Genomic DNA, 23,521 nt, shown 5'->3' on the forward strand with positions numbered 1-23,521 from the left:
CGCTTTGATGAACCTCCCAATGGATGGCCTCCAGCATCACTGGGTGGATTCACTCCGGTTATAGAGCCAGGCTATAGGTAGTGGGGGGTGGGGAAGGGGAGACTGGAGGGGGAGGCAGTAGAAAAGAAAATCACAGTGCTGCTCCCTGCTGGAAAGGGACCAGTGCTGATGCAGTCTCCTCAGACTGTGTTTGTACCTTCATGCTCAGCTCAATATGGCCTAGCCTCTGAGGCCAAGCACACATTATACAGAACACATTATCCCTGGGGGACGTCTTTGGTTAACGTGATTCAGTAACACATAACACCAGACTATCGCTGAGCCAATAAACTGTAAAACAAACCAGAAAGTGCCTTAGCAGGAGCACAGCTGCCTTAACCACCTTATCCTATATATTACTACTCTTTTGCAAGGATTTGTAAGTGAAATGTTGTAACTACTACTCTATAAAGCCTAAACAACACCGTAGAAATCAATTCACTGTGTGTATTTTGCAGCTTGTATTATGTAACTGGTGTTTTGTTTCAGTAAGGGTAAGGAAAGGTAATGTAATGTAGTACTCACGCTGCGCAATCTGGGCCAGGTGCAGCCGGTTGACCCAGGAGATCTTGCTGAGGGGGCTGGGCGTGTTGAAAACCACCATGAAGCTGACGGGACGTCCCGACCTGGAGGGGAATGCACACACACAAGTTAAAACAACTGACTCATGCTCTGTGGGGACCTCATCAGGACCATTGTTCTATTGTTTACAGAAAGCAGCAGCTAAAAGCCCATCTGTGTTTTATGGGTCATTCACTGCACCGGAAAAGTGCCATAAGTGTAGGAATAATGGTATCGCGCTCCATAGAGCAAATCAATGAATAAAGACAAATACCACATACAAATGCTCTGCAAAAGGCCTGTTCCTTCTCAGTGACAGTCCACACAGAGCAAGGAAAAAGTTCTAGGTGCTATTTCAGACTTTCAAACTGAAAATCAAAAAATGAAAGTTCTCTTTAGGTCTGTGCAGTGTCATATATGATATAGGTCTATGGTCCTTAGGTTCCCAAAACCAGGACACCAGGTCTGTTTTATGGATGTATGTTTGGATATGCCATGGGATTGTGATATGGTTGCATTATGTGATTGTGAAATTCTGGTCTGCTTTTTATTTGGAAGCTTAGTCATATGTGCCTATTCAATGATGTAGGCCTTTCTATTTTACACATGTTGTAAACAAAACCCCCTTCTGGATTAATAAAGACATACTGTAGATATTCTACTGTACTATAAGAATGCAACCTCTCCTGTAGAGGTACTTCTGGGGACAGGATGACGAGGAGGAGAAGGAAAGGGAGGAGATGTCGAGACCTCTCCCTCAACATCAACAAAACAAAGAAACTGATTGTAGACTACAGGAGACAGACGAGGGAGCATACCCCCATCCTCATCGACGGGGATGCAGTGTATAGGGTCAAAAGCTTCAAGTTTCTCAGCGTGCCCTTCATTGAGGACCTGAAATGGTCTCCAAACTTATACCCTGGTGAAGAACAGCGCCTCTACAACCTGAAGAAATTAAGGACCTCAGTCACCCAAGCCACTGACTGTTCACTTGGCTACTGTCTGACAGACAGAGACAGTACAGGTGCATCAGTGCAAAGACCAAGAGACTAAAAAACAGCTTCGATTGCCAAGCTATCAGACTGTTGAACAGCCATCATTAGCCATCTACCAGGTGATGCACACTGCTCACACACACACAAGCTATCACATACACACACACACACACTCGCTGTTGTCCCATGTTATAGAGACATTAAACCACTGAACATAGTGTATTCTCAACATAGCTCATTCTAATAGTTTAATTACACTGTTTATACACACCACACATTTATATACTTGATTCTTGACATAGCTCACTCTAATATATCTACTGCTGTACATTTCCTTCTTAGTAAATTGTGTGTAAATTCATCCAGTGTATATACTGTACGTATAGATTGCATTGGGATTACTGTTACAGTGCTATCTGGGTAGTTAATTACATTTGTTCCGACGTTTCTTGATTTTTATTTAAACAAAAATAGTATAACAATTTGTGAACTACATTTTACTGCATGGTTAGGAACCAGAACATAAGCATTTCTCTGCACCTGCTATAACATCTGCTAAACCTTGGATGCGATCAATAAACTTTGATTTGATTTGAAGGAGTAAGAGTCCTGTAACCACAGAGCCGTAACAAACAGCACATTTCACCTCCCCCTGTTTCAATCAGGATGGTGGAAGTGATGTAAAGGTCAGATGATACGGCATGCGCCGTTGGACCCTGAAGGTAGAGACGCCCAGATCAGATAAGAGAAGGGATGAGAGGGAGCATGAACTGCTAACACACAAAGAAGGAGCCAGGGAGCTGGATTAACAGGCCAGAATCCCCACTCCGCCCCCCTGCTCCTCGCCTCTTGGCCCCCGACACGCCTCTTACACCCTGGGTAAAAGCTGACAGTTCTGGACCTGAATGTGGGAATAATGTGATCCTTGAACAGGGGGAGCTCAGTGTGGAACTTTTGAAGGTCATAGGCCTCCAGTAGTGGCTCAGCACTCTGAGATCAGCAGCTGTGATTGCGCTACCATGTTACCTCTCAACAATGGCACACAGTTTTACATTCACCAACTCCTCCTGCTGACACTCATCCTTGCAGTCTCTATGCAATACTTGTCTTAAATGTTAGTTTTTCCTCTGTTCTACATGAATAAACAAGGACACAGATACTACTTGCTTCAGGTTGAGTGATAAAAGATACAACAGCAGTACACATCCCCAGTGACTTGTATCTCTCTCTCTCGCTCTCTCAAATCTGCTTCTGACATACCTGCCTGCTCAGACTGAGTGAGAGCGTGAGAAAAGACAAGGACAGAAAGATATGAGTAAGATCTCCAAATTATTTGACATGTTGAAAAAGTGGGGTTTTCACACAGAGATGTAATTCATACCCTTCACTGCTTAAATACAGAAGAAGCAATTTGCTGAGGAAAGAGAGAGATGAAGCAAGAGGGGAGGGAGAGGGGGAGAAAGATGAGAATGAAACTGGTCACTTCATCCGATTGCCAGGGAGGGTAATACTTGACGCTCACGCTGCTCCAAAAATGCTAATCAGAACAGACTTGGAGTCCTCCCACCGCCTGATTGACAAGCGCAGTGCAGATGTGCTGGTACACAGGCAGCACGGGGAAGTAGGCACGGGTATGATGGCGGAATAGAGTGGGGCAAGGACCCGGCCCACAGCCCAGACCCGGGCTGATGTATGGCTGCTGGTCACTGCTGAGGCACACATGTGACATTAATGCACAAAGAGTGGACAGACACTGAGAGGTCCTGTGGGAGCATCAGTGTGCCTAGACCAGACCTGGCTGGACGGGGAAAGTCACAACTTAGCTGCTCATTGCGAGGGGAGTGAATGATGCACGTGCCATGCATGGATGGAGGGATGGAGGGAAGGGAGGTCCCTGCTCTGCGTGGAGGGATGGAGAAAAGGGAGGTCCCTGCTCTGCATGGAGGGATGGAGGGAAGGGAGGTCCCTGCTCTGCGTGGAGGGATGGAGGGAAGGGAGGTCCCTGCTCTGCGTGGAGGGATGGAGGGATGGGAGGTCCCTGCTCTGCGTGGAGGGATGGAGGGAAGGGAGGTCCCTGCTCTGCGTGGAGGGCTGGAGGGAATGGGGGCTGTGATGGGCTGCTTGCTTGGGAACTCTCCCAGGATGACAGGAGGTGACCGACTCAGTAAAGGGGGACCCTGCTGTGGACCCACTCTCCCTCCACCACTCTCACAGAGACAGAGCAAGACTGTATATCAACGTGTGTGCAAGATTGAGAATAGAGAGAAAACAAGAGAGAACAAAATAGAGAAAAGAGAGAAAAGAGAGAAAGGAGGCAGAGAGCGAGACACAAAGAGCAAGATGCCGAGAACAAGAGAGACACACAGAGAGAAATAAAGAAAAAGAGAGAAAGAAAGAGAGAGGTGTGCCCAGTCTACCCTCTGTTCTCTCCTGCAATATGCCACCATTGCACCCTGGGTCGTGTCAGAATGGCTGAGGCGCCCACCGCGCCAACTGTCACCCCCCAACCCCCACCAATCACCACCATACCCAAGCCCTAAGGCACTCTGCTGGCCCTGCCACCTCAACAGCCAGCCCTGCCGGCCAAGCAACCACCCAGCCTCCAGCAACAATTAGTCTGCTATCAGACCCTGCTCAGCTCTCTCTCTCTTTATTACTTTATCACATGCCTCTCTTCACAATATACTATAACCATCACTACACTCTACACTGGAGTCCAGGTCTGTATAGTACTCTACTTGCTCAAAGCATTTCCCCCACTTTACATTGTAGAAACCTGCTTCTCTGTCTGGCAGAATGAGGTCTGTTGGCTACTACAAACAAATAATGTTACAATATCTGATACAACCCACAGAGATGGGGTACGGGGGTCTCCCTCCCTGGTCCATGCTGCTGCTCATGACATTATCAATGGGACCAAGGGGATGTGGTACTCCTCAACGGGGATGCTGGGACTTTCTTGTATGCATGACATCTGGCTCCACCAAACATTGAGAAAGCAGCTGGGCCCTGCAGGCCCAGTGTGGTGCCACAGAGAGGGGGGGATGGGTACCAATCTGCAGTGCTCTGCTGCTCAAGCTGTCACTTTAGGTTGGATGGGTACATTTAGGCCCTCACTGCTGTCACCCTGCCTTGCCCCGTTTATGTTGTGGAGGTGGATCAAGGTCTCTTTCCCTCCCTGCTCATAATACTCTCCTCCTCCCCCTCTCATCCTCCACACACTAGCAGCCACAGCACGACTCCCACTCTAATCTGTCTTCATTCTCTATCCTCCTCCTCTACTCTCAGCTGAGTCCATAGCCACTTGAGCACATTACGATAAGCACATTCAGACTCATCACAGTGTGAGAGAATTATAGAAGCTCCCATTAAGGAGCCTTTAGATTTAGAATATCTAAAAATGACAAAATTAACTGTCAGTCAAAGACCACTTTCTGTGTGTCCTTGAGCTGAACTACAATGGCTTTTTTAAATTTTTTTATTCTGTCCGAACAAATGAAAAACACACAATACTGGCTATACCTGTAATATGAATGGAACTCCATGAAAATAACATGGCAAATGCTGCCATTCCATTTGCGTTCTCAAGGAAGTGAATATGTGAACGATCAGTTAATGACCAATTGCGGTGCACACCTCTAATTTGCCAGCCAGCTGTGGCAGAGATGGTGTCAGGCTTTTAACACTGGCTGAGCGTAAGGCCAGGTAATGTGCTCAGTGAGGTTAAGCGAACGCAACGTCAGGCTCCTGCATCATCATAACGTTAGCGCCCAGGCACATTAAAATGTTTGTCACCGGCCATTCTCTTTTAGTGTTGAGTGTGATGGCCTGTTTTCCGAGTTATGGATGAGGCAATTTCTCCAGCAACCCATTTTGTGGAGTCAAGACGGCAGTGTAAAACAAGCCCTTGCAGTTCAATTTGTCGTCTTTAAATCGTAAAATCACACAAGTGTGAAGATAATGGATGAATTCTACACATTGGGTGGTACTACAGTATGACTTTAACACAAGGCCCAGTAATATTGATGTAATACTCACTTGTCTGGTCTCCCAGGCACCTGCAGGCGTAAGCGGCACTTGTTGGCACTCTGAAGTTGATCCTCCTTGATCCGAATGAGTCTCTGTAGAGCTAGACACCAGTCCTGGGCCACAGTCGTGTTCAGGTTCTATGATCCACAAACACACAAGAACATTCTGCTGTGACAAGAAAATATAGCTACAGTACATACTCCCATGTGCACGATATTCTTCTATCGACTCCTACATGATGCACTTCTGTGTACATTCACAAGCTAACATTCATATCTCATGCTTGCAATCACACCTTTATATTTATGGACAGTACTGACATAAACTCAGCAAAAAAAAATATTTCCCTTTTTCAGGACCCTGTCTTTCAAAGATAATTTGTAAAAATCCAAATAACTTCACATATCTTCATTGTAAAGGGTTTAAACACTGTGTCCCATGCTTGTTCAATGAACCATAGACAATTAATGAACATGCATCTGTGGAATGGTCGTTAAGACACTAACAGCTTACAGACGGTAGGCAATTAAGGTCACAGCAATGAAAACTTAGTACACTAAAGAGGCCTTTCTACTGACTCTGAAAAACACCAAAAGAAAGATGTCCAGGGTCCCTGCTCATCTGCGTTAACATGCCTTAGTCATGCTGCAAGGAAGCATGAAGATTGCAGATTTGGCCAGGGCAATAAATTGCAATGTCCGTACTGTGAGACGCCTAAGACAGCACTATAGGGAGACAGGACGGATAGCTGATCCTCTTTGCAGTGGCAGACCACATGTAACAACACCTGCACAGGATTGATACATCCGAACATCACACCTGCGGGACAGGTACAGATTGGAAATAACAACTGCCTGACTTACACCAGGAACGCACAATCCCTCCATCAGTGCTCAGACTGTCCGCAATAGGCTGAGAGAGGCTGGACTGTGGGCACAAACCTACCGTCGCTGGACCAGACAGGACTGGCAAAAAGTGCTCTTCACTGACGAGTCGCGATTTTGTATCACCAGGGGAGATGGTTGGATTCGCGTTTATCATCAAAGGAATGAGCGTTACACCGAGGCCTGTACTCTGGAGCGGGATTGATTTGGAGGTGGAAGGTCCGTCATGGTCTGGGGTGGTGTGTCACAGCAACATCGGACTGAGCTGGTTGTCATTGCAGGCAATCTTAACGCTGTGCATTACAGGGAAGACAACCTCCTCTCTCATGTGGTACCCTTCCTGCAGGCTCATCCTGACACATGACCCTCCAGCATGACAATGCCACCAGCCATACTGCTCATTCTGTGCGTCATTTCCTGCAAGACAGGAATGTCAGTGTTCTGCCATGGCCAGCGAAGAGCCCGGATCTCAATCCCATTGAGCACGTCTGGGACCTGTTGAATCGGAGAGTGAGGGCTAGGGCCATTCCCCCCAGAAATGTCCGGGAACTTGCAGGTGCCTTGATGGAAGAGTGGGGTAACATCTCACAGCAAGAACTGGCAAATCTGGTGCAGTCCATGAGGAGGAGATGCACTGCAGTACTTAATGCAGCTTAATGCAGTGGCCACACCAGATACTGACTGTTACTTTTGATTTTGACCCCCCCCCCTTTGTTCAGGGACACATTTTTCCATTTCTCTCAGACACATATCTGTGGAACTTGCTCAGTTTATGTCTCAGTTGTCGAATCTTGTTATGTTCATACAAATATTTAGACATGTTAAGTTTGCTGAAAATAAACGGTATTGACAGTGAGAGGATGTTTCTTTTTTTGCTGAGTTTACTTACACTCGCTATGAAAAGAACCCTCCACCCCTTCCTCATAAAACTGCTTTGATTTATAGACCCTTTCCTCAACCCACGGCAAAGCACTTTATACCATCAAATACGTCATACACATTACATCTCCTACACCACTTTTACAGTTAAGTCCCCCCAGTCATACTGTAAGAATCAAATCAATTTATGAAGTCAATGAGCCATGCAGAAGTATTTCCTATATTTGTTTGGTGGACATTTATATTATAACTGGGTGGAGTGTGAAAATCAATAATATGGAGTAAAGCCCATTTTACTCCACCTTAAAAAAATAGAGATCCAAAAGGCCACCTTTCCACTGAGAGGCTCTTTGGTGATTGCTGGAGTATACTGTGACTGTGTTATGTACAGTAGCTTTAATGTGATTGTGGCTACTGGTAGGTGTCCTGATTTGAACACAACAGAGCTCACTGCAGGAGAGAGAGGCACTACATTCTTCAGGAGATAGCCCTCAAATCTGTCACATCTCTGATTCTCTGTTTTTTATATTTTTTTGGTATTTTATTAGGATCCCCCATGGGGATATCAAATGTATTTATGCTGTTATCAATTGGTGATTCCAGAAAGATGTGTAGCTTTTATAAGATCACATTTTAATTGCATTTCAATTCTCCATTTTGAATTTCATTGTGAATGTTCCCAGAAATAGATTTCCCCAAATGTCTTCCTCTCTATAATATTTGAATAACTATCATGTTTGTTGCTGTACAATGCCTTGCATTTAACAAAATAACACTGTTCATGCATTTTCAATATCCAATCAAAGCATTCGGTGTTCTCAAAGTTCAGACCTGTAGATAGTTGGGTTGTGGAAGAAATAAATCACTTTACGAGTGCAAGCATTATTTTGACATATCAGCTTTATGAAACATTTGTCAAGCTGCAAATTAAATCTCTTTAAAGTAAAGACCATTGTTTTTGGAGGTCAGGCTACGGTTCACATTTTTAAAGAAGGTAATATGGATGTAGGCTTTTGTGAGTAACTCGGAGGCAGCATGGGCTATGAGGTGATGCAATAATATTGTAAGTAGTGGGCTGGTGTTAAATAGTAAGAAGTGGGTTGGGGTGGTGTTATATAGTAGGTAGTGGGGGGATGTTATATAGTAGGTAGTGGGGGGATGTTATATAGTAGGTAGTGGGGGGATGTTATATAGTAAGTAGTGGGGGGATGTTATATAGTAGGTAGTGGGGGGATGTTATATAGTAGGTAGTGGGGGGATGTTATATAGTAGGTAGTGGGGGGATGTTATATAGTAGGTAGTGGGGGGATGTTATATAGTAGGTAGTGGGGGGATGTTATATAGTAAGTAATGGGGGGATGTTATATAGTAGGTAGTGGGGGGGATGTTATATAGTAAGTAGTGGGGGGATGTAATATAGTAGGTAATGTGGGGATGTTATAAAGTAGGTAGTGGGGGGATGTTATATAGTAGGTAGTGGGGTGGTGTTATATAGTACATAGTGGGGTGGTGTTATATATTAAGTAGTGGGGGGATGTTATATAGTAGGTAGTGGGGGGATGTTATATAGTAGGTAGTGGGGGGATGTTATATAGTAGGTAGTGGGGGGATGTTATATAGTAGGTAGTGGGATGGTGTTATATAGTAGGTAGTGGGGTGGTGTTATATAGTAAGTAGTGGGGGGATGTTATATAGTAGGTAGTGGGGGGATGTTATATAGTAGGTAGTGGGGGGATGTTATATAGTAAGTAGTGGGCTGGTGTTATATAGAAGTAGTGGGGTGGGCTGGTGTTATATAGTAAGTAGTGGGGTGGTGTTATATAGTAAGTAGTGGTGTTGTCTTATATTGTAAGTAGTGGGATGGGCTGGTGTTATTTAGTAAGAAGTGGGATGGTGTTAGATAGTAAGTAGTGGGATGGTGATATATATTAAGTAGTGGTGTGGGGTGGTGTTACACCGTAATTAGTGAAGTGGTGTTATATAGTAAGTAGTGGGATGGGCTGGTGTTATATAGTAAATAGTGAAGTGGTGTTATATAGTAAATAGTGAAGTGGTGTTATATAGTAAATAGTGAAGTGGTGTTATATAGTAAATAGTGAAGTGGTGTTATATAGTAAGTAGTGGGATGGGCTGGTGTTATTTAGTAAGAAGTGGGATGGTGTTAGATAGTAAGTAGTGGGATGGTGATATATAGTAAGTAGTGGGATGGGCTGGTGTTATTTAGTAAGAAGTGGGATGGTGTTAGATAGTAAGTAGTGGGATGGTGTTATATAGTAAGTAGTGGGATGGGCTGGTGTTATATAGTAAATAGTGAAGTGGTGTTATATAGTAAATAGTGAAGTGGTGTTATATAGTAAATAGTGAAGTGGTGTTATATAGTAAATAGTGAAGTGGTGTTATATAGTAAATAGTGAAGTGGTGTTATATAGTAAGTAGTGGGATGGGCTGGTGTTATTTAGTAAGAAGTGGGATGGTGATATATAGTAAGTAGTGGGGTGGGGTGGTGTTAGATAGTAAGTAGTGGGATGGTGATATATAGTAAGTAGTGGGGTGGGGTGGTGTTACATAGTAATTAGTGGGGTGGTGTTATATAGTAAGTAGTGGGATGGTGTTATATAGTAAGTAGTGGGATGGGCTGGTGTTATATAGTAAGTAGCGGGATGGTGTTATATTGTAAGTAGTGGCATGGTGTTATATAGTATGAAGTGGGGTGGTGTTAAACAGAAGTAGTGGGGTGGGCTGGTGTTATAGAGTAAGTAGTGGGGTGGTGTTATATAGTAAGTAGTGGGATGGGCTGGTGTTATATAGTAAGTAGCGGGATGGTGTTATATAGTAAGTAGTGGGCTAGTGTTATATAGTAAGTAGTGGGATGGGCTGGTGTTATATAGTAAGTAGTGGGATGGTGTTTTATAGTAAGTAGTAGGGTGGAGTGGTGTTATATATTAAGTAGTGGGGTGGTGTTATATAGTAAGTAGTGGGATGGGCTGGTGTTATATAGTAAGTAGCGGGATGGTGTTATATTGTAAGTAGTGACATGGTGTTATATAGTAAGTAGTGGGATGGAGTGGTGTTACATAGTAAGAAGTGGGATGGTGTTATATAGTAAGTAGTGGGGTTGAGTGGTGCTATATAGTAAGTAGTGGAGTGGAGTGGTGTCATATAGTAAGTAGTGGGGTGGAGTGGTGTTATATAGTAAGTAGTGGGGTGGATTGGTGTCACATAGTAAGTAGTGGGGTCATATAGTAAGTAGTGGGGTGAGGTTAAATAGTAAGTAGTGGGCTGATGTTATATAGTAAGTAGGGAGGTGGGGTTAAATAGTAAGTAGTGGGGTGGGATGTGTTATACAGTACGTATTTGCGTGATGTTATATAGTAAGTAGTGGGGTGGTGTTATATATTAAGTATTTGGGTCGGGTGGTGTTATATAGTAAGTAGTGGGGTGGGGTTATACAGTAAGTAGTGGGGTGGAGTGGTGTCATATAGTAAGTAGTGGGCTTGTGTTACATAATAAGTAGTGGGGTGGAGTGGTGTTATATAGTAAGTAGTGGGGTGGGCTAGTGTTATATAGTAAGTAGTGGGTTGGTGTTATATAGTAAGTAGTGTGGTGGGGTGGTGTTATATAGTAAGTAGGGTGGTGGGCTAGTGTTATACAGTACGTAGTGGGATGGTGTTATATAGTAAGTAGTGGGGTGGGCTAGTGTTATATAGTAAGTAGTGGGTTGGTGTTATATAGTAAGTAGTGTGGTGGGGTGGTGTTATATAGTAAGTAGTGTGGTGGGGTGGTGTTATATAGTAATTAGTGTGGTGGGGTGGTGTTATATAGTAAGTAGTTGGGTGGGGTGGTTTTACATAGTAAGTAGTGGGGTGATGTTATATAGTACGAAGTGGGTGGGGTGGTGTTTTATAGTAAGTAGTGGGGTGGGCTAGTGTTATATAGTAAGTAGTGGGTTGGTGTTATATAGTAAGTAGTGTGGTGGGGTGGTGTTATATAGTAAGTAGGGTGGTGGGCTAGTGTTATACAGTACGTAGTGGGATGGTGTTATATAGTAAGTAGTGGGGTGGGCTAGTGTTATATAGTAAGTAGTGGGTTGGTGTTATATAGTAAGTAGTGTGGTGGGGTGGTGTTATATAGTAAGTAGTGTGGTGGGGTGGTGTTATATAGTAATTAGTGTGGTGGGGTGGTGTTATATAGTAAGTAGTTGGGTGGGGTGGTTTTACATAGTAAGTAGTGGGGTGATGTTATATAGTACGAAGTGGGTGGGGTGGTGTTTTATAGTAAGTAGTGGGGTGGGCTAGTGTTACATAGTAAGTAGTGGGGTGGAGTGGTGTTATATAGTAAGTAGTGGGGTGGGCTAGTGTTATATAGTAAGTAGTGGGTTGGTGTTATATAGTAAGTAGTGTGGTGGGGTGGTGTTATATAGTAAGTAGGGTGGTGGGCTAGTGTTATACAGTACGTAGTGGGATGGTGTTATATAGTAAGTAGTGGGGTGGGCTAGTGTTATATAGTAAGTAGTAGGTTGGTGTTATATAGTAAGTAGTGTGGTGGGGTGGTGTTATATAGTAAGTAGTGTGGTGGGGTGGTGTTATATAGTAATTAGTGTGGTGGGGTGGTGTTATATAGTAAGTAGTTGGGTGGGGTGGTTTTACATAGTAAGTAGTGGGGTGATGTTATATAGTACGAAGTGGGTGGGGTGGTGTTTTATAGTAAGTAGTAGGGTGGGGTGGTGTTATATAGTAAGTAGTGGGGTGGTGTTATATAGTAAGTAGTGGGGAGGGCTGGTGTTATATAGTAAATAGTGGGGTGGTAGTATATGGTAAGTTGTTGGGTGGGCTAGTGTTACATAGTAAGTAGTGGGGTGGGCTGGTGTTATGTAGTAAGTAGTGAGGTGGGGTTAAATAGTAAATAGTGGGGTGGTGTTATATAGTAAGTAGATGGGTGGGCTGGTTTTATATAGTAAATAGTGGGGTGGTGTTAAATTGTAAGTAGTGGGGTGGAGTGGTGTTATATAGTAAGTAGTTGGGTGGTGTTATATAGTAAGTATTGGGGTGGGGTGGTGTTATATAGTAAGTATTGGGGTGGGGTGGTGTTATATTGTAAGTAGTGGGGTGGGGTGGTGTTATATTGTAAGTAGTTGGGTGGAGTGGGGTTATATAGTAAGTAGTGGGCTGGTGTTATATATTAAGTAGTGGGGCGGAGTGGTGTTATATAGTAAGTAGTGTGGTGGGGTGGTGTTATATAGTAAGTAGTGTGGTGGGGTGGTGTTTTATAGTAATTAGTGTGGTGGGGTGGTGTTATATAGTAAGTAGTTGGGTGGGGTGGTTTTACATAGTAAGTAGTGGGGTGATGTTATATAGTACGAAGTGGGTGGGGTGGTGTTTTATAGTAAGTAGTGGGGTGGGGTGGTGTTATATAGTAAGTAGTGGGGTGGTGTTATATAGTAAGTAGTGGGCTGGTGTTATATAGTAAGTAGTGGGGAGGGCTGGTGTTATATAGTAAATAGTGGGGTGGTAGTATATGGTAAGTTGTTGGGTGGGCTAGTGTTACATAGTAAGTAGTGGGGTGGGCTGGTGTTATGTAGTAAGTAGTGAGGTGGGGTTATATAGTAAATAGTGGGGTGGTGTTATATAGTAAGTAGATGGGTGGGCTGGTTTTATATAGTAAATAGTGGGGTGGTGTTAAATTGTAAGTAGTGGGGTGGAGTGGTGTTATATAGTAAGTAGTTGGGTGGTGTTATATAGTAAGTATTGGGGTGGGGTGGTGTTATATAGTAAGTATTGGGGTGGGGTGGTGTTATATTGTAAGTAGTGGGGTGGGGTGGTGTTATATTGTAAGTAGTTGGGTGGAGTGGGGTTATATAGTAAGTAGTGGGCTGGTGTTATATATTAAGTAGTGGGGCGGAGTGGTGTTATATAGTAAGTAGTGGATGGGGTGGTGTTATATAGTACGTAGTGGGGTGGTGTTATATACTAAGTAGTGGGGTGGTGTTATATATTAAGTAGTGGTGCGGAGTGGTGTTATATAGTAAGTAGTGGATGGGGTGGTGTTATATAGTACGTAGTGGGGTGGTGTTATATACTAAGTAGTGGGGTGGTGTTATTTAGTAAGTAGTGGGGTGGTGTTACATAGTAAGTAGTGGGGTGGTGTCATATAGTATGTAGTGGGGTGGTGTTACATAGTAAGTAGTGGGCTGGGGTGTACCTGGTATGTCCCCTGTAGTGTTCCCACCAGTAGTGTGACCTCCTCCACCACAGACAAGTCGTGCTGCAGGTCCAGGAGTTCCTGGTAAAGCCGTGGAGGACCCAGGATCACTTTCCCTGTCGTCAACACACAACACAGCCTGTCACACTACAGTGCACACATCAACAGGTTACACCAGTTAACATGTCACACACATCAATGCTTGTCTCCTAAAGACATGAAACATCTCAAGGTCAAACAACAATCCCCAAATGGAACTGCATTTTGAGACTTTCCTGAACTACAAAACTAGTGGAAGTGATAAAGAAAACTTGCACTTGTTGAACTCTGGTTCCACTGAGAAAGGAGTTCAATGTGTGATGGATCGATCACCACCATTATTTGTTGAACAGTCTGAATGAAGTCGGGAGTCTGAATGTATAACTAAAAAGCAGATAGAGAGAGGCCATTTGGAGCTATATGATGCCCTTTTCCCAAACAAAAGGAATGCAGGTGTCTCATTAGACGTGAGATTCACCAATCGATTTTGAAGCACACTCTTTAAAGTCTACCTCTCCAACCTCAGGGAATCAATAGCTCTACCTCTCACTGCCAGCCTCCCTAATGCCCTGGTCCACATCTCTACACAAGGCTCCAGGAGCACAACACAATTCAATGTTGCAGCAAGATGTAGCTGTAGCGTTGTCCTGTGCTGTCATCACAACCACATAATCAAGTAGCAGTCCGGCTTGGCACAAGGCAGGTAACGGAAGCATGGCCCTTTGTGGGAATCTAGTGGCTGTGTGAAGCCAGGGGGTGGCTGTGTGGATGTATCGACAAATAGTCAGAGAGTGGAGAGAGGCAGTTATTGTTCTCTTAAGAGAGCCTTTGTAACCTTTAAGCCTTTAGTGCAGAGGAGGCTGGCGAGCGGAGCTATAGGAGGACAGGCTCATTGTAATGGATGGAATGGAATAAATGGAACGGTATCAAAAGCAACTATATGGAAACTACGTTGAACTCCGCTCCATTTATTCCATTCCAGCCATTACAATGAGCCCATCCTCCTGTAACTACTCCCACCAGCCTTCACTGATTTAATGGGATCTCTCACACAGACGGGCACAGACATCTGACATCTGTGAGACACGATCAATAGCAGACACATCTGAATATAAAGAGGTGTGCCTGCCGTGAGTCTCTGTAAACAATGGCTTCCCTGTAGCTGTGGGGCTTTGGGATTCGCTGGCACACAGGTCCGCTGTGTCCCCGCCTGCCTAGAGTTGGCCCCAGCCCCAGAGGTGAATGTGCTGAGTTGTAATCCAGCGTAATCCCGTTGGTGTGGCGGGATTGGTTTTCACACTCAGACACGGTCATTCACACTGGCACGAAGCAGCAAGGCAGGGCTGAGCCCACAGGGGCCCCTGCCCTTCCTCCCAGAGGCAGCCGCTTCATGTAACAACAGCCAGCAGGAATCTTCATCCTCAGCATATAGTCCAGCTGGTGCTGTATCCAGCTCTGGGAACTAACCTGAGGGAATTTACAGCAGCCACTGCTTCCAAATCCACAATATATCAAATCTGTACCAAAGCCACAGACTAATCCCCATCCAAACCTGGACACCAGCTCACTGCATGTAGATGAAGCATAGATTCAGTGTAGCATTGCTTTGCATCGCAGTCTCGTGTCAGTATCAGTATAAACAAAAAAACTCTGTAATGGTGGCAGGGAGAAGGTAAGCCTGTGTGTGGGTACATGGGGATGGCACAAGACCAGACAGTGGGGATACAAAACAGTTGCCCACCTGTGTCTCTGCACAATAGAGGGACAGAGAGAGAGAGAGAGAGAGAGAGAGAGAGAGAGAGAGAGAGTTGAGAGAGAGAGAGTTGAGAGAGAGAGAGAGAGTTGAGAGATCCCTGTAGTTCCCAGAAGGCCAGCCTTCTCCATCAATAAGGAAGGCCATCAGGGCCTGCAGGAGATGAAAAATGAGCCCATTTCTCGCCAAGCTGTGGGATTTAGGCCGGACCCCCCCCCCCCACCCCTCCCCCAAGGGAAGGGGAACTATAAATAGACGTGGCAGTGGCAGGCTGGGGAACAATAGATGCACAGAGGAAGATGCACAGCAGATGCACAGAGGAAGATACCTGGAAAGGCATGATTTAGGGGATGGCTTGCATTGGGCCCATGCTAAATTCTAAAATGAACCATCCTGGTAATCAAAAGTCAGTAGAGAGAGAGAGAGAGCAATAGAGAGAGATATAGAGAGAGATATAGAGAGCGAAAGAGTTAGCAGAAAGCGAGCAAAAGAGAGAGAATCTGAAGTCAAATGTCTACTGATGATCTGGTACTTCTGTCCCCAACCAAGGAGGGCCTACAGCAGCACCTAGATCTTCTGCACAGATTCTGTCAGACCTGGGCCCTGACAGTAAATCTCAGTAAGACAAAAATAATGGTGTTCCAAAAAAGCCTGGAATCACCGTTGCCCTAGAGCACACAAAAACCTATACATACCTCGGCCTAAAAATCAGCACCACAGGTAACTTCCAAAAAGCTGTGAATGATCTAAGAGACAATGCAAGAAGAGCCTTCTAAAGGAGCATAACATTTTACATACCAATTAAGATCTGAGTAAAAATACTTGAATCGGTCACAGAGCCCATTGCCCTTTATGGTTGTGAGGTCTGGGGTCCGCTCACCAACCAATAATTCACAAGATGGGACAAACACCAAATAATTCATGCAGAGCAGAATAAGCCCGATTCCCGCTAATTATCAAAATCCAGAAAAGAGCTGTTAAATTCTACAACCACCTAAAAGGAAGCGATTCCCAAACCTTCCATAACAAAGCAATCACCTACAGAGAAATGATCCTAGAGAGGAGTCCTCTAAGCAAGCTGGTCCTGGGGCTCTTTTCACAAACACAAACAGACCTCACAGAGCCCCAGGACAGCAACACAATTAGACCCTACCAATGTATGACCATATTAGAAACACATATTTCTCTCAGATTACAAAGACCCACAAAGAGTTATAAAATCAAATCCAATTATGATAAACTCCCATATCTACTGGGTGAAATACCACAGTGTGCAATCACAGCAGCAAGATTTGTGATCTGTTGCTACAAGAAAAGGGCAACCACTGAAGAACAAACACTGCATTTTAAATACAACCCGTACTTATGTTTATTTATTTTACATGTTTTACTTGAACTATTTGCACATCGTTACAACACTGTATATAGACATAATATGACATTTGAAATGTCTTTATTCTTTTGGATTGTAATATTTACTTTTTATTGTTTATTTCACTTTTATTTATCCATTTCACTTGCTTTGGTAATGTAAACATATGTTTCCCATGCCCATGCCCCTTGAATTGAAATTGAATTGAGAGAGAGCGAGCGAGAGACAGAGAGAGAGAGAGAGAGAGAGAGAGAGAGGAGAGAGCGAGAGAAGGAGGTGATAGACCCTTTAATGTCAATTTAAATCATCCCACAGTCTTGCAGTAAACTTTTAAGACTTTAAGGCTTAATCTTCAGAGAATCTAAACCTAATCTTGGCATCCATGTTAAACTGTTACTGTTCACTGAGCGTGACATGGTCAGACACTGCTGTAAAAGGCGCCATTAATATTTAAAGGCCGTTCCATTACATCATGATAAGGCTTTGTATCTCCATCCCATAGCACATTTATCAGGGATCTCTCCACCAATCTGTACGCACAACAGAGTTTTGTGAGGGGTGAAAAAAGACCTGTTTCACCATTAGATTCCTATCTAGTGCTGCTGCTTCTCTAATTGGAGCTTGAGAGGAAGGGAATAATCTCTGCAGATTGATGACACCACTCCAGATATGTTTGTGGTCTATCAGAGAGTGAAATGAGACTGTGGAGGGTGCAGCTATGTTTTCCCACTGTATCTCTCGCAGATAAAAACAGCCCAGGCAAATGGAACCAAGTGACCATCATCGCTATTCTTTTCACAAACACATCCTCAATCAGAGTGACAGCGCTGCGTCACCAGAATTCACTGGGATAGTTCACAGTAGCAAACAGATTAGAGGGCTGTGCTGAGTCAGACCATGCGGCTGAGACTAGGAGTCTGGCCAAATGATGAGATTAGCTGGACTACAGGGATAGAGAGGCGATGGATGGATGACTCAGTAGGTTTACCAACCTGGGGGACAGGCACTACCAGGGTGCTTGCCACCGCCATGTTGGAACAGGGTCTCCTGGGAGGCCTCCTGACCCACCTCCACTACCTGGACCTGCAGCAGGGGGGCACTCCACTTCATGGTGTACTTAGGACCAACAGGGACTAGGCTGCTGATATCAAGGGGCCCCCTGGTGGTTGAAAAGAGAAGAAAACAAGCAAACAAGTCAACGTTTCTCCCAGCATCCCTCTCTGCCTGACAGCAGCACTAATCCCAAACCACAAACAGGAGGAGAACTGAGGTATAGCTCCTTATATTGTCACATAAAGAGCTGAGGAGCTGAATTAGAATCGTTCTGATCAGCTGTGTTCACGGCAGAAAGCGGGACCCCCGGCTATGAGCAGAATTCATTTCATATTCATATATTCCTGTAATCACGCATACAATCAACGTTGTGATCACTTTGTCAAGATTCTAGAGGGCAGGCAAAGTCAACTTCAGGGGAATCAAGTTGAACGAAACATGGGGTGATAACTACTTTGAAGGCTGTACAAGAGAGCTTTGAGGTATGAACGTCTCAAACAGGAGCTTTGTAAATGGAGGAAAATATTTGCTGTTTACCTTTAGCTCTGAGACGATGTGAACAATGGTGCTGTCATAGAGGATAAATTGTAGAGGGACCAAGAAATATTTTATGTCAGTGATCTAGGACTCCTGTTGCTCTAGTTAAGCTGCCTGCAGTTTGTTTAAAGCTGATAAAGCTCCTGTTCCTCCAGATAGTGCTAGAGAACGCCTATTAGCTATTACTCTTTGCTATGCAGTTTGCCTAAATATATCCCTGTAAAGCTTTGTAGGCTGAGCCTTGTGGTGCTGCTGCTGTGGAGCTGGGAAGGTGTTTGTGTATTCAGACTGTAGAGCTGTTAAGCAGAACTCACTCTACTCTACAGAAACACCACTTACTTGACGTTGATGTTGGCACAGATGAGGATATCGTTGAAGAGGAAGATTTTGCGCTCCTTAGACTTCAGGACCTGGCCTCGCTCCCCATACACCGTCTCAATCAGTGTCTCACAAAGCACCAGCGACCCCTGGTCTGAGTTCAGTTGCTAAAGGGGCAGAGCAATCAGGACACTGTCTCAAAAGGCACATCACAAATGGCAAATTCTCCAGGGTTTCAGTTCAATTGCTAAGGAGTACAGCAGGCAGACTAAAGACTGGTTAAGTGAGTGTCTCGTTGGGGATCAGTGTCAGATCAAGGGAGATTTGTCCAGGGCACACAGAACACATTCACACACACACACACACACACACACACACACACACACAGTGGCGACCTGTCAGTCAGGGCAGGTGTTTTGAGCCCCACCTGTTTTTTTTTTGTGTGTGTGCCTGTTTTGCATGTTATTTTGGCATTCATACGTGTCACATATCAGTATACAAACATTGTAAAAAAAAAAAAGAATGTGTAAGTGATTGACTTTAAATTAATAATAAAGCAGAATACAAACATTGTCTCTTTTTTGCTTTCTTGAGTAAGGGAGCTCTAAAATGCAGGTGTTTCAGCCTAGCTCAGTGCTTTCTGTAGTGGAGGGGCAGCCAGCAGAAAATATGGAGCGTAGGGGTTGGTAATGTTCTCTGGTTGCACCGTGATTGGCTCAGTGTTCTGTCACACATGGGGACACTACGTCATTCCAAAATTTAAAGGTAGAGCTCCAAAATTCTAGCCACTTGGGTGCTGCCATAGAGTTACGTAATCAACACCCATCCAAGAAGGCTCAGTCATTGGTCACAGATACAATTAGATCAAATCACAGTAGCTTTATCTACAATATATCTACAGTAGCTTTGGACTGATCATGTCAACATCATACTTTCAAAATCTTAGCAAGCTAGCAGTCATCATCATGAATCAAGTCGACAATCTATCGGCAAATCCTTTTCAATCCTTGTCATATGAAGATAAAAAATTCAGAGAAATTATAGATAAAACGTATCGGTGCTCAATGGACATAAACATTAAACAACAAGTTGGAAATCCCAAATTCAACAATGAGTGGTTTGGAAAGAATCAGTGGTTAACTGCAAGCAAGCAATCACTAGCCTGCTATTTAGTGGAGTGGGTGGTGGTCCCATGTCTGGATTTAAGGGTCTCTTTTCCTAGCTTAAACGGATAAACAATCCAGCATGACTTCTGCCAAACTCAAAACAACTGGAAACCCGTAAATGGGAAATCTGAAAAAAACGAGGTCCGACTGGGAAAATAGATTTTGAACGGTCATCTAACTCGGAATTACAAGTTGGGAACTCGGGTCTTTCTAGAGCTCCGACCTGAAGATCACTGACGTCATGACTCAAACTTGTTTTTTGTATTCAGAACTTCACCAGCACCATAAATCCAGAGAATGCCAGACTTTGATGACAAAATTTTCCCTCGAAGGACCGCCGCGCCACCTTCCTGTTCAAGTGAGCAAGGCACAACAAGGTGAGTCCAAAAATGTATTGTATGCTGCTGCATAAATTATGTAATATGCCAGGGAGATATGTACTGTATACTGTAGCTAAGAAAGTAATACTAAGTGTATGTTGTGTAGTAAGCTGTTAGTAGTCCATGTGCCTCAATCATTTGGTCCCTTTTTGGCTCATCATTTCACCTACTGTTCTGACTTGGTGGTGCACATGTAGCACATTTTAGAGAAATGTAGTCCTTGAAAATTGTAAGAGCTTTCATTGTCTGCTTATATGCCCCCTTTATTTATCCTGTGGTTCCGACTTGGTGTACTGTAAGAACGGCCCATGTTCTGAATTCTGTCGCTGTACATTTCAGAAGTGCTGAGCAAATAGTTATTTTGACTACGTCCATCCTAGCTCGCTCATTAATGTCTTAATCGAAATTACGGATTGCTTCTTATCGTCCCCTTATGCCATAGTTTGTACATCTCAGATGTCAGTAGAAACCACATTTGTTTAAGCAAGTCAGCCATATCAGTGCTGTTTTTTTAAAAGGCAGTAAATGAGGCTGAATGAACTGTTTCGCTGCCAGACAAGGCTCCTCTGATAGCCAGGTGTAGCAATGGTAAGGTGTTGGGACTGCTTGTTGGGACACTGCTGTTGGGACACTGCTGTTGGGACAGCTTTATGTAGGCCCGAACAGTTTGTTGGCACCGTTGTAGAGCAATTAATGTATTGTTTAGTGTTGTTTTTTTTTGCCCCACCAAGATTTACATGCTAAAATCGGCACTATATACACAGATACACAGACACATGGAAATATCCAAAGAAATGTCTTTGTATACTGCAATATGTGAGAACACACAATGCATACTTTTCCTAAGGTACATATGGCAAGGGTAATCTAATAGAAAGCATTACTTGGTTCAGTCATTTTTTATGTCCAGCTGAATCAATACAGTCAGTTTTATGTATTCTAAAACAATCTTCTGAAAAAAAAAGAGTCATTACAACTACAGTAAAACAAAAGACTGAACTGACGGTAGAGTACAAATATGCAGCTCAGATAGTGTCCCATTCTGATGTTTCTGTTTGTTCGATAGAAACACCATTTTTATGAATAATAATAATAATAATCTGTGTTTTGTCCATTTTTCAATGCACAGTGCTCTACATCCCATCACATCTCACAAAATGGATTGTTATATCTGTGGAGAATCAGTAGCCGTGCTTGGCTTTTGTTCAGATGGCTTGGGAAATGAGTCATTAGTCAAACAGTAGCCTGTCTTCTATGATCACAGAACTACAGCACCCTCAAGAGGCAGAGAGACGTAAATCATGGAAGGGCCCTCTGAAAAGTCCCAAGTGTCAACAGTGTGCATGTGTGACTGTTTTGTGTGAGTGTGTGTCTGAGATATAGAGTGAAACGGAAACCTCAGCCTGTTCCCACTCACAGTGTTATCTCCCATATTCCACTGACTTAGATACTTAGTATATTACTTAGTGACAAATAATTAATATTTCATTGGATGGTTATGGGATAATGGAAGAGAACTGCTTCCTATTGAAATTCTGCAGTCTCACCGCAGTAAATGGAATTCTGTGTAGAGCTGACGAGATTGGCCGAATCAGCTCATCTCAGGACTCTGGAAAATTCACCACCATGGACCAATAGAAAGAAAGAGAGAGGGAGGCACAGAGGGAGGGAGAGGGAGAGAGGGAGATGATGGCCTCCAGGTGGGGACAAGAAAGGGAGGAAGAGGGAGAAAGTGAGCAAGAGAAAGAGAGGGAGAGGGAAGAAAAGAATAGCAGAAGGAAAGGAGGGGGGGAATGATAGGGAGAAGGACAAGGAGAAATGGGGAGATATAGCTTCCAATTAAATGTCTCATTTACCCCTTAATTCCTCTTATCCAAAAATGCATTTGTTCAGATTTGCAGCGTCTGGACTGTAATTCCAGTGTGGTGATGGAGAAGAAACGCCCCTGCCGTGGTGTTTAGACACTGTTCAGGGGCCATAATGGACATAATATCTGGGCAATGATTTTTCTGAATAAAAATACTTTCCTAGACTAATGTTTGGGAATGTAATGTAAGTGATGGCTATATATGCTAATGCTTAGGTGGTTGCCTCATGCTGATAACACAGAGGAGGTAGAGGAAGGGCTCTGGGGTTGAGCCACACGGTAAGCAGGTTGATTACTCTGTGTGCGTGCGTGTGTATGTGTCAGTGTCTATGTGTCGGTTTGTGTGTGTCGGTGTGTGCTTGTGTCGGGGGCTGCGTGTGTGTGTATGTGCTTGCGTACATGTGTATTGCAGTATTTCTGTCACCTTGCTGAGCGAGCGGTCGCTGACACTGCGTGCTAGCTGCTGAGTCTCAGCTATTTGGTCGGCCACACGCTTCTGTTCATTCAGCTTATCGGCCAACATTTCTAGTTCAGTCAGAGCCAGCTGCAGAGGCAGGCAGTCTACGTGACCCTTAGGTGTGTTCTTCAGCATGTCCTGACAGAGAAACAGTGAAGAGAGAAACAAACACTAAATAAAGTGAAGAGGTGTTGGTTTGTGTGTAAGAGTGTGTGCACATTGTTTTCTGTGTTTTTACGGCCCAGAGCCTTGTAAGCACATTGCTCTCATTTTCATATTTATTTTTAAAAAACCAAGTATTTATTGAGTTTCATCCCAGATCTATGTGTGTGTCTGGCTTACCTGCAACTGTGTGTGCTTGTGGACCTGCATAAATAAGGCCTTATATTCTGTGTGTGAGTCCCAAAAGAGTTTCAGTGCTTTGAGTTTAGTTCCCTGTGTAATATATGATTTAACACAGACACTCCCTCTCTAGGGTGCTGAGTTTGAGGCAAGAGGAAAATGCCTCATTTACATTCATAACTTATCTTTTGAAGTCATGGATAATCAACCCCTACTTATGGATAGAATGAGGTACTGCAGTTCCAGTACGCAAAATCTTTCCACACACAATGTTGAGACAGGAAAAGTAAAGGAAGACAAAGAAGCCTACTGCATGAAAAGCTTATATGGTTAGACTAGATAGGTATAACCATGCATGGTGTTATACCGTATCTCATGTATTTAGCAGTTTTCAATGGCTCAATGTATCATCGCATGTGTCAATCTCTTGATCAGGTCCATAAAACACTGTGTGGTGTTAATCTCAGATTGTTTACCTGTTTGTTTTCTCATGTGACATTATCTTGTCAATGTTAGCAGTGAAGGTGCTGGTAAAGACACATACCTGCAGTAATAGGATGAACTGGGGAAAGCGTTGGATGGGCTTCACCATGAGGCCGTACAGGGTGATCCGGTCAACACTGGACGCCTGTTTGATCTACACAACACAGGA

General features: G+C 43.9%; 1 protein-coding gene across 1 annotated transcript in view; it reads right to left on the minus strand.

Annotated features, from left to right (window-relative positions):
- Positions 1–23,521, minus strand: part of LOC110528967 (rho guanine nucleotide exchange factor 10-like protein) — a 153,370-nt gene that overhangs the window by 123,507 nt on the left and 6,342 nt on the right. Inside the window, 7 exon segments of the mRNA XM_036983546.2 lie at positions 565–665; positions 5,634–5,761; positions 13,586–13,701; positions 17,742–17,908; positions 18,679–18,824; positions 22,495–22,665; positions 23,414–23,506. Coding sequence (XP_036839441.2) covers positions 565–665; positions 5,634–5,761; positions 13,586–13,701; positions 17,742–17,908; positions 18,679–18,824; positions 22,495–22,665; positions 23,414–23,506 — 922 coding nt within the window.

The sequence above is a fragment of the Oncorhynchus mykiss genome, chromosome 7, assembly GCF_057628025.1.
Source record: "Oncorhynchus mykiss isolate SJ-2025 chromosome 7, ASM5762802v1, whole genome shotgun sequence".
NCBI lineage: Eukaryota > Metazoa > Chordata > Actinopteri > Salmoniformes > Salmonidae > Oncorhynchus > Oncorhynchus mykiss.